Source organism: Diabrotica virgifera, chromosome 3, assembly GCF_917563875.1.
Source record: "Diabrotica virgifera virgifera chromosome 3, PGI_DIABVI_V3a".
Lineage (NCBI taxonomy): Eukaryota > Metazoa > Arthropoda > Insecta > Coleoptera > Chrysomelidae > Diabrotica > Diabrotica virgifera.
In genome coordinates, this window is record NC_065445.1 from 89,693,237 (window position 1) to 89,705,311 (window position 12,075).

At 37.6% G+C, this 12,075-nt stretch overlaps 1 protein-coding gene across 1 annotated transcript in view; it reads left to right on the top strand.

Annotated features, from left to right (window-relative positions):
* The window catches only part of LOC114328157 (ubiquitin-conjugating enzyme E2 J1), a 52,104-nt gene extending 41,083 nt beyond the window's left edge, over window positions 1-11,021 (top strand). Inside the window, exon 5 of the mRNA XM_028276939.2 lies at window positions 8,477-11,021. Within this exon, the coding sequence (XP_028132740.1) occupies window positions 8,477-8,558 (82 nt within the window). The 3' untranslated portion in view covers window positions 8,559-11,021. The remainder of the gene's footprint in view (window positions 1-8,476) is intronic.
* The last annotated feature ends 1,054 nt before the right edge of the window (window positions 11,022-12,075 follow it).

The following is a 12,075-nucleotide window of genomic DNA, read 5'->3' on the forward strand; positions in this document are numbered from 1 at the left end:
GTAGATTATTGTTGTTAGGTATCGCCACATAGTTCAGAGAAATAAAGAAAAAAATATCCTGTTGGTGACACAATCCCCTCCAGGCCGAAACCAAATTTCTTGAGTAGTACGGACATCTATATTAATAACCTTTATGTTTCCTGCAGCCTATTTTGATGATATACATAGTTATAAACAAATGAAGATCAAAAAATGGTAAATTTTCGCTTTTTTCGTCTATAACCAAAAAGTTAAGTGTTTTAAACAAAGGACATCGCACACATCTTATGGAAAATATAATGTCACTCAAATTCAATAAAATTTATACCAATAGATTCGTTTTAAATTAACGATCAAATCTTATAATTGCGCCAACTCTCTATTTTCAAAAATAAGAGCAGAAATTGATATAAATAAATCTGAAATCAAATGGGTAGGTACATAAGTTAGAGAGAGAAAAAATATTTTGAAATACCCAGATTTTCGGTACTCCATAAATCAGCGGATTAGTTTCACTAATCCGCTTAGGCCCAGCGGGATTTAAGCTGTTATGAATAGCACTCAGAGCAATAATGATTGTAAACTAACATTTTATGGACTCCAAAAATGTGATTTCGATAAACTTTAATTGCAATTTGCGCCGTAATTAATCATAATTAAGAGTTGGCGCAATGATAAGAATTGATCGTTATATTAAAACGAATCTAATCGTATAAATTTTATTGAATTTGAGTGACATTATATTTTCCATAAGATGTGTGCGATGTCCTTTGAGAGTGGGAAACTCATAAATCGTATAAAAAACTTCAATATGGCGTTCGCTGAATGTATCTATCCTTATTGGTTGCTTAGAAAATTGCAAAATAAATCATAAATTTTGAGAAGACTAAGTTTACATCCCACCAGCATGAAAACAATGGGAACCTTCTCTGGTTACACCTCCGAGGCTTCTACAATTTGCAAGCCATACGGATGCTGAGACTAAGGAAGATGAGGGAATTCTACAATTTACAATTCACGTCCCATCTGCTCAGCGCGGTAAAGTTCCAACGAGAAATTTTGAGTTTTTATAAATATTAATAACTTATGTAAAAATTAACTTAGAACGTTCTTATTACACGGAATGCTGAGACTTCTGGTGTGCTTAAATCATACCCTAAATTTCAAAGCAATTGGTTCAATAGTTTAAAAGGTATTTAATTTGTTTATCCCAAATCATTTTTTTTTGCAACGCTATAAGTCAGAAAATGATGAAGTTACACTAATACTTTGAATAGTTTATGAAAGAAGAAGATTTATACTATTAATTTAATTAAAAATAAATGACAAAAAATAATTCTAAATACTGCAAAATTATTTTGCAAAAACATGTGAATTAAAAAAAGGGGGGGCTAACTTCGTCCCTAATTGTCCTAGGACAATTGTTTTTTTTTTCTAAATGTGTATAAAAATTCAGTCTTTCCAAATATGAAAAAATAATTTTGTACGGGTAACGGTTAAAAAGTTATTCTAATTGTTTATAAGTAAGCAAAAATTCGACGTGTTTTTGCAAAATAATTTGACACTGTTTAAAATTACTTTTTGTCATTTTTTTTTTAATTAAGTCAATAGTATATGTTCTTCTTCCATAAACTGTCAGAAGTCTTACTATAACCTCATAATTTTCTGACTTATAGTGTTGCAAAAAAAATGAATTTGGGATAAACAAATAACTTTTAAACATGAATAACTTTTAAACTATTTGACCAATTGCTTTGAAATTTAAAATATAATTTAGGAACCAGAAGTCTCAGCAATTCGTGTAATAAGGTTTTCAGTTAATTTTTACGTAAGTTATTAATATTTATTGCTAAGTAAGTAAGTAAGTTATTATCAAAATTTATGATTTTGCAATTTTCTAAGCAACCAATAAGGATAGACATATTCAGCGAACGCCATATTGAAATTTTTTAGACGATTTATGAGTTTCTTACTCTCAAATTTGTTTAAAATGCTTAACTTTTTGGTTATAGACGAAAAAAGCGAAAATTTACCGTTTTTTGATCTTCATTTGTTTATAACTATGTATATCATCAAAATCGCCTGCAGGAAACATAAAGGTTATTAATATAGATGTCCATACTACTAAAAAATTTGGTTTCGGCCTGGAGGGGGATGTGTCACGAGAAAAATCTTATTTCTCTGGACTAACATCAATTAGTGTTGTTTGTCTTGTTAATTTATTAACTAGTACGAGATCTGGTCTATTATGTGCCACTGTTTGGTCTGTGAGCACAGTGCGGTCCCAGTATAGCTTGTAGTTGCAATCCTCAAGCATACTCTCAGGGACGTATTGATAATATGGGAGATGGTCCGTTTGGAGAAGTCCCAGCTTGATAGCTATCTCTTGATGAAGGATTTTTCCAACTGCATTATGCCGTTCCTTGTATTCAGTTGCAGCAAATGCCTGACAGCCCCATGTAATATGTTGGATGGTTTCTTGGGCTTGACATCCATCCTGAGGATCTTTGACGATGTTTCAGGTAATTTCTAGTTGGTATAACCTGATCCTGAATGGCCAGTAATGAACCCTCCGTTTCAGGGAACATCTTTCCTGATGTCAACCAATAGTTCGACGCTGTATTATCGACATAGTCTTGGCTGACTTCATTGGGATGTCGCCCGTGCAGAGGTTTACCCATCTAGTTGCGCATTTTTTCGTCTTTAGTGAGGTGGTTTATGCGCATTTCTGGTTCCCTCAGTTTGATCGGTGTTGTGTCATCTACTGCGCAAATAGCGCGATGTAGAGTAGATGTCTCAGCTTGCATCTGAAAATAAGTTCTTAAATTAGCAATTTGTTTATCTAATTGCTCACCTATATCCATAAGTCCTCTTCCTACGAGATTTCGTGGTAATGTCGTTCTTTCTACTGCACTTTTAGGATGGTGTTTTTGTTCCTTTGTGAGGTGTGTTCTTACTTTTCGCTGAAGATTCTCTATGTCCGTTTTTGTCCACTTAACAATGCCAAACGAATAGCTAAGCGCGGAACATGCGTAGGTGTTTAGTGCCTTAAACAAATTTCTACTGTTAAGGTGTGAACGAAGCAGCTGTTTTACGCTTCGTATAAACTCTGCAGTTATTTCAGTTTTCATCTACTTATTGTCAATTTTCCGCGCTTGCTTTACTTCAAGATATTTATACATATCGTTTTCACCCATGGCCTCGATGTTCCATGGCAATCCGATGACCATTTTGCATACCGAATCCTCCGGGCTGTATTTTTCCTCTGACTATATTTAAAACACGGCACTTGTCTAGTCCGAAGTGCATACTAATATCATTTGAAAAGGATTCTACAGTTCTTAGCATCTCATCTAGTTGGTTTCGAGTGGAAGCCATTAATTTCAAATCATCCATATACAACAGATGATTAAGCTTCGCCATCACATTGTTGTTATTTTTGATGCTAAAACCTGCGTCAGTGGAGTTCAATAGCTGAGATAGTGGTTTCATAGCTAGACATAACCACAGTGGATTTCAATTAAATTATTAATGTGGTATCATTAGTTAAACAAAACGTTTTTATCGAGATATTTTGAACATCTGTAAAATCCAACACAAATTTTTACATAGTAAGTAAGATTATAGGAGACCTGGTAATAGTAATATGAAAATTTGTTGTGAATTTACCTTTTTTAGGTATATTTTGAAACATTAAAAACCAATGTGTTAAACTAATGGTACCACAATAATAATTTAATTGGAACGTATACAAACATTTAGGGCATTTAAGGGAACAAAACCCTCATAAAATTTTTATGTAAACATATTAAAAAAGAAGCCGCATCTCGATAAAAACTGGCTTATCGAAAAAATAGTAAGAGGCAAAAAGTTTTAAAAACATTGTGATTAACCAATGGTACCGCAGTAATAATTTAATTGGAACGTACACACAAATTTGGGGGGTTTAAGGGAACAAAACCCCCATAAACTTTTTATGGAGTGTACAAATTTCACTTTTATTATTTTTTTGACATGTCCCTACCATAAGAGTACCACATGTCCATTTTTAATAAAAGTTATAGTTAAGTTAATAGTTTTCGATATATTGGAAAAAATCGATTTTCATTTTGTAACTTTTTTATGTGCACATTTGTTCCAAGGTAAGTTAGGTTCAATCGAACTGTTTTTCGTCCCAGAATATGTGGTTTAATTTAGGACCTGCATTTTTGTTACACTCTGTATAATCATCATCAATGGCGTTACAACTTTTCGTGAGTCTTTGCCGCGTTTACTATTGCCTTCCATGTTTGTCGGTCCTATGTCACTAATTCCCATTGCCCCACTTCCATTTTCTCTAGATCTTCTTTGACTGCATCTTTCCACCTTTTTCTAGGCCGTCCTACAGACCTTCTTCCATCTGGCCTTTCCCAGAACACATTGTTTATAAGGCGATTGTCCTATAATATATTGTTTATAACCTATACATTAACTTATATCCAGATTTAGCCATACGGCTCACACTCCTTCTAAGGGGAAAATTGACTCATCCCAGATACCTACGGTATCAAAAGGATTGAGCTCTGGTGGGACTCTTTCCTTGTTATCGAGCCCTAGGTGACTTGGAATGCAGGTGTATCTCCCAAAAATTTTCGTACACATCTGGCCGTTGCGAGTAGTACTGCTTTCTGCATGGTCTTATAAAGATGTTCATTAAGACCCAGCTTTTTTATGCTTTCGAGGAGGGTCTTCGGAATGACTCCAGTAGTAGACATAATAATCGGTATCGTCTGGGTACTTTGCATTCTCCATTGTCTCCGTATTTGGATTTCCAGATCTCTGTACTTGGCGATCTTTTCAGTAAATTTAGTACGTAAATTATTATTGTTAGGAATCGGCACATCAATGAGGGTTGTTTGTCTCGTTAATTTATTGACTAATACGAGATCTGGTCTATTATGCGTCACTGTTTGGTCTGTGAGCACAGTGCGGTCCCAGTATAGATTGTACTTGCCATCCTCAAGCATACTCTCAGGGACGTATTGATAATATTGGAGATGGTCGGTTTGGAGAAGTCCCAGCTTGATAGCTATCTCCTGATGAAGGATTTTTCCCACTGCGTCATGCCGTTCCTTGTACTCAGTTGCAGCAAATGCCTGGCAGCCCCCTGTAAGATGTTGGATGGTTTCTTGGGCTTGACATCCATATCGGCATCTGTCGTTTTGAACATGAGGGTCTTTGATGATATATTTCAGGTAATTTCTGGTTGGTATAACCTGATCCTGAATGGCCAGTAATGAACCCTCCGTTTCTGGGAACATCTTTCCTGATGTCAACCAGTAGTTCGACGCTATATTGTCGACATAATCTTGGCTGACCTCATTGGGATGTCGCCCGTGCAGAGGTTTACACATCCAGGCGCGCACGTTTTTGTCCTTAGTAAGGTGGTTTATGCGCAGTTCTGCTTCCCTCAGTTTTATCGGTGTTGTGTCATCTATTGCGCAGATAGCGCGATGTAGAGTAGATGTTTCAGCCTGCATCTGAAAGTAAGATCTTAAATTAGCAATTTGTTTGTCTAATTGCTCACTTATATCCATAAGTCCTCTTTGTCCTAAATTCCGTGGCAATGTCGTTCTTTCTACTGCACTTTTGGATGGTGTTTTTGTGCCTTTGTGAGGTGCGTTCTTACTTTTCGCTGAAGATTTTCTATGTCCGTTTTTGTCCACTTAACAATGCCAAATGAATAGCTAAGCGCGGAACATGCGTAGGTGTTTAGTGCCTTAAACAAATTTCTACTATTAAGGTGTGAGCGAAGCAGCTGTTTTACCCTTCGTATAAACTCAGTAGTTATCTCTGTTTTCATTTGTTTATGGTCAATTCTCCGCGCTTGCTTTACTCCAAGATATTTATACATATCGTTTTCACCCATGGCCTCGATGTTCTGGCCATTTTGCATATCGAATCCTCCGGGCTGTACTTTTCCTCTGACTATATTTAAAATACGGCACTTGTCTAGTCCGAAGTGCATGCTAATATCATTAGAAAAAGTTTCTACAGTTTTTCTCATCGAGTTGGTTTCGAGTGGAAGCCATTAATTTCAAATCATCCATATACAATAAATGATTAAGCTTCGCCACCACATTGTTGTTATTTTTGATGCTAAAACCTGCATCTGTGGAGTTCAATAGCTGAGATAATGGGTTCATAGCTAGACAGAACCACAGTGGACTCAACGAATCTCCTTGAAACAGGCCCCGGCTGATTGCGATATTTTCAGTTTCGATGTTATTTTCACCAGGTATTTGAAGGTGAATTCTAGTCTTCCACTTCGTCATTATATGCTCTAAAAGGTATTTGAAGGTGAATTCTAGTCTTCCACTTCGTCATTATATGCTCTAAAAAGGTCACTATATTATAATAGACTTTATATATTCTCAATATATCTATAAGCCATTCATGCGGCACTGAATCAAAGGCCTTCTTGTAATCAATGAAGGCAGTAAAAAGATTCCTCTTTTTGGAATATGCCTGGTTAGAAATGACTGAGTCGATGATGAGTTGTTCTTTGCAACCCATGGAACCCTTAGCGCATCCTTTCTGTTGAGGCTCTACGATATTGTTCAGAGCACAGTGTTGGTAGATACGCCGGGCTACACAGGATGTGACCAATTTGTACAAAGTTGGAAAACAAGTAATTGGGCGGTATTTGGCTGGATCTTGGGTGTTAGTTATTTTGATCCTTCGGAATTAAATAAGTGGTTCCCTGAGTTAGAAATGATGGTATATCCTGCGGATTAGAAATAACATGATTAATTAGTGTTGATAAGCATTCATGAACACTCCAAAACTTCTTAAACCAAAAGTTTTGAACTCCATCTGGTCCAGGAGATTTCCAGTTATGAAGCTCTTTGATGACATTTGAGACTTCTTCAGTAGTGAAGGGTTCGTAAAGGGTGGTAATGTAGTGTTGGCAGTTCTGTGTCGTATCTTCTATCCATCCAGCATTGTTGTTAAGAGCAGCTGGCGTGGAAAGTTGATTTCCCCAAAACTCATGAATTTCTTCTTGGCTTGGGTAAGTCTTATCGACACGTTCTACAGTGGAATTGAGTTTTTGATAGAACGCCTTTTCAGATCTTTCAAAAAGAGCATTGTCGCTTTTGTGGTTGTTACTAACTTTGTACCTCCTTAGTCGTCCTGAATAAACGGAGAGCTTTTGTTTTAATGTATCCAGACACTGATGGGCTGTGTTGTTTTCTGGATCTTATCTTGAGTGTCTTGCGGTAGTAAGCATTATATCTTCAGCTCTTCTGATGACTTTTCTACTTGTTACACCTCGTATGTATTCTGTGACTATACCAATATCCCTACGTAATAATTCGATCTTTCCGAGCAGTCTTTTTTCCCAGGGTGTAATTCTGTTACCAGTTCTTTCATTATTAGTAACCCGTCGTGTTCTGATCTTAACGCCCATTACATTAGCAATTGCTGTTGCTGCACAGTAGATTAGCATATGCAAATATTCCAACGTGTGAGCTTCTACGACATAGTTGGGTAGGACTCCAGTGTTCACAATTTGTAACAGCGCACCTAGTTTCTTACAAGAGTTTATTCGTGGTAGCGGTGGTCTGCTAAGTGGGTTTGTTCCATTAAACTCTTGTACGGCACGGGCCATTTCGTTTGCTAGACTATCGCGCAACTCGTTGTTTTCCTGCTGTGTATTATCAGGTTGAGTTTCTGGAACAGGGTTTCCGGGAATCTCAGGAGTCTGCACATCGAGGATTTCATTAGGGACTTGATCTAAAACTTGTTCTTGGTTATTAATCTCCCGTTCGATTTCGCTTTTGATCGAATTGCATCTAGTCTCTGGGATAAGGTTGTTCCTTATGATTACCCGGTATTGATCTGATACTCTTTGCTCTGATACTTGAATATCTGGGTAGGTCCTGCAAAATTCGGCATACAGCTGTTGTCGGTAGCCGATTGTTTCTTGACCGAGGTTTGTCACCTTGTAATAGAAGCGCAAAATGTTTTCATTAATGGACACAGTCCATTTCATGCGCTGCCTCGGTCGTCCCGCTTGAGTGAGCGCCGGCTGATGATCCAGCGCAGCACCTTCGGCGGGTGGAGCTCTTGTTGTTGTTTGGCTCGCTTGTGGTTGTGGTGGTTTTTGGGCTGTAGCTGATTGTATGACAAGGGCCCGCCTCCTCAACACCCTGCCACCGACGTCCCGCATGCTGTCACGTCCAGCGCCGGCTCCAGACGTGCCCTGGCGATCCCCAGGCAGCGATCCTAAACATACATTATTTATCTCCATTCTCATGGGTGTGCATTTTATACCTACTGCTAGATGTCAGTTTTTGTTCCACGGCAAGTATCCCTGCTACTCTCTGGGTATTGGCGCTACGAATACCCAGAAAGCATCCCCCATTCGCAGGGGGCCGCGCCTGATAGAAGAACTGACAAAAAACTCCCACAGGTTACCTTATATTATTATTATCATTATTTTTTTCTGTTTTAGGGATAAATTATGGACAGCAGCAATCTGGATATTAATAACCATAATAGCTCTCCTGCTAATACGACGGATTTTTTTCCTATAAGCCAATAGCAGTATAAAACATTGTATCTCTTTAAATAGAAACTTTTATACCAACATGAAAGCAGTGTAATTAGGACACAGTGCACTGTATTTTATAAGTAAAGACTAAAGACAAACATTTGTATATTGTATGTCGTCAGATCTCGGAATTTGACATTATGCTGAGTATTAGGATTTCAGTTAACTGTATAGTCTTTAAATTCTTTAATAAGTAAAAAGTTCATTTTTATTCTCAATAATGTTTATATAGGAAGGTATTTGGATGGACAGGATTAGAAAGGAATCATCATCATCATCATTGGCTCTACAACTCTGCTGGGTCTTGGGCTGTTTTCCAATTTCGTACTCTTAACAGGAAGGGAAAGGAATAGTTCTCAATAATTATTTTGCAACATAAAACGGTTTAACCTACGTATATCTTGCTAATATCTTGTGAATTCTTGCAAGTGAACATTTTGTTGTCATGATTTCTAAAATACTGACAATACAGAGTATTTTCGAGGTATGTCTCTAAGATGAAGTTCTTTAAGGAATTCTCTTTAATAATAATCTTTTTCTCATTCTGTATATGCTTCATTTCTGATTGGTTTTTGATGACATAGATAATATACGTGGGCAGTCCGATAAGTACTTAGCCTACAAAAGAAAAAGGAACATTTTGGAAAAGTGGCAATTTATTTCTCTACATAGTCTCCTTTTAGCTCGATACACTTGACCCAGCGATGCTCCAACTTCTTTAACCCGTCTGAAAAATACCTTTTCTCGAGGTCTGCAAAATAGGCTTCGGTGGCGGCGATGACCTCCTCATTCGACTTAAATTTCTGCCCAGCGAGTGTCTTTTTTAAGTTTGGAAACAAATAGTAGTCGCACGAGGCCAAATCTGGAGAATACGGTGGATGGGGCAACATTTCGTAGCCCAATTCGACCAATTTGGTCATGGCGACGGCAGAGGTGTGAGCCGGTGCGTTGTCATGGTGGGAGAGCACTTTTCCTTTGCCAAATGGGGTCGTTTTTTCTTCAATTCGGCGTCGAATCGGCCCAGTAATTCGGCATAATAGGGCCCTGTGATCGTTTTGCCCTTCCCCAAGTAGTCGATGTAGATCACACCTTGTGAATCACAGAAAATGCTGGCCATCACCTTTCCGGCCGATTGGACAGTCTTCGCCTTCTTCGGAGCACGGTCGCCGGGTGCTGTCCACTCTCTCGACTGTTTCTTGGTTTTTGGTGTATACCAGTGAATCCATGTTTCGTCGACGGTTATGAAACGACGTTAAAGCTCCTTTGTATCACACTTAAATAGTGTCAAACACTGCTCTGAAGTGGTCTATCGGTTACGCTTATTGTCTAAAGTGGGCAAACGCGGCACCCATCGCGCCGACAGCTTTCTCATGCCCAAAAGTTCATGCAGGATATGACCTACGCGGTCTTTTGAGATGCCTACTGTGTCAGCTATCTCGCGCACCTTCAGTCGGCGGTCTGCCAATACAAGATCGTGGATTTTTGTCACGTGATTCTCTGTGGTAGCCATTTTCGGGGCACCTACGCGTGGCTCATCAAAAACCGACGTTCGTCCACGTTGAAACTCATTAAACCAATTTTTGACAGTTGCCCTCGAAGGAGATGAGTCACCGTACACAGCATCCAAGCGCTTTTTGATTTCGCTGCGTGATTTCCCTTTCAAAAACAAGAATCGAATCACCGACTGATATTGCCCTTTTTCCATTTTATTAAAATCCGCACACACGTTGACTTTCACACGCAATCACAACAATACTATAATTTCGATTTGGCTGAAATTTTGACATTAGCCCTCTACGAGAGCGCATTAAATGACAGTACACTTCATTTTTGTGATAGTGGCGCCGTCGGGCGGAGAGGCTAAGTACTTGTCGGACTGCCCTAGTAGTTTCAATAGTTTCCCGCCAAGTTTGTTGACCGTGAGCCGTCAGCTGTCTTCTGTAATCTCTTGTTGATAAAGTTGCTTATGACTTCATCTTGTGGGATGTATATTCTTCTAGTATGTTTATACTGAAAAGCAGATAACTGAAACGGCCATGGTTATTTGCACTGTCAATCGAAGAGTTGATAGTTTCCATAAATGTTCGCGTTTGTCATTCCTCAAGTTGATGTAAGCTGACATTTGTTACTTCAGCTATACCATTTTTCTTTCGATAATCTATTCATTATTGTATGGCCACAGTATCCAAGATATGTTAGTAATGCAATAATGTTTATTTCTGTGATCAGACGAAATCATATAAAGACGCGATTTAGGATAATACTTGGGTTTAGTTAAAATGATCATAAAAATTCTTTGGCATTTATATTTTAACTATCTTTTTGTGATTTTATTTAAGTTGTATCTAATTTAACCAAAACCAGTACAGTTAATTCGTATATGTTTACATATATATTTATTGTTAGAATATAATTATTTAAAAATATATATTTTTTGTTTCAACAATATATGTTTTTTATTTGGATAGGTGGACTAAAATAAAGGTATTTTGGTCATATGGCGACGGAGAAAAGAAATGCATTCTGACAAACAATATTTTTTTCGGTGCGTAAATATACAACGATGACGGTTTTCCGATGCGCGAAACATGGATACTTTTAATTCGAAACTAGAGCTTATGGCCCAGCAACTTAATAATAAATTTACTTGAGAATTACACTGAGAAGCTTAAATAACAATTATTGTAAACGTCACTACTACGCCCGATGCATTTTTTATTTATTAAGCGCAACAGGCCTTGTAGGCCTAGGGCTAAAATGTTTACATTTCTTATTACATAAATAATAAATAACTTAATATAACTTACATAACTTATAAATTTTATTTTATTTCACTTCAGTCTTTTTATACACTCCTTCACCACCTCCCTTCATCTCCTTCTGTCCAATGCTAGTTCTTTCCATCTCTCAATGTTACTTATCTTCAAGTCTTTGTACACACTGTCCTTCCATCTTTTCCTTGGCCTGCCTTTCCTCCTCTTTTGTATTGGTCTTCGTGACAGTGACAGTACCGTTTTTGGCATTCGTTTACTTCCCATTCTCTCGATGTGCCCCAAATATCGTATTCTCTGTGCTTTGATCGTCGTCGTGATCGTTGGCTCTTGATATAGTTCTTCCAATTCTTTATTGTTTCTTCTTCTCCACTGACCTTCTATTTTCACACCTCCATATATTGCTCTTTGCATTTTTCTCTCCCATCTTTCTAAAAAGTCTGTTTCTGACTTTTTGAGCACCCATGTTTCGCATGCGTATATTACTGTAGGTCTGATAACAGTCTTATAAATTCTTATTTTTGTTTTTCTTGATACGTATTTGGATTTCCATAGTGTGCGTAATGCTCCATTTTTTTATTTCCTTTAGCTATTCTTGCCTTTATCTCCCCTTCTTCATGACCATTTTCATCTATTTTGGCTCCCAGGTAAATAATTTCTTTGTCTCTTGAACGAGTATGTTTTTTCTCCATCTATTTGTACTATGATGTTATTCTCTTTTTCTTTTTG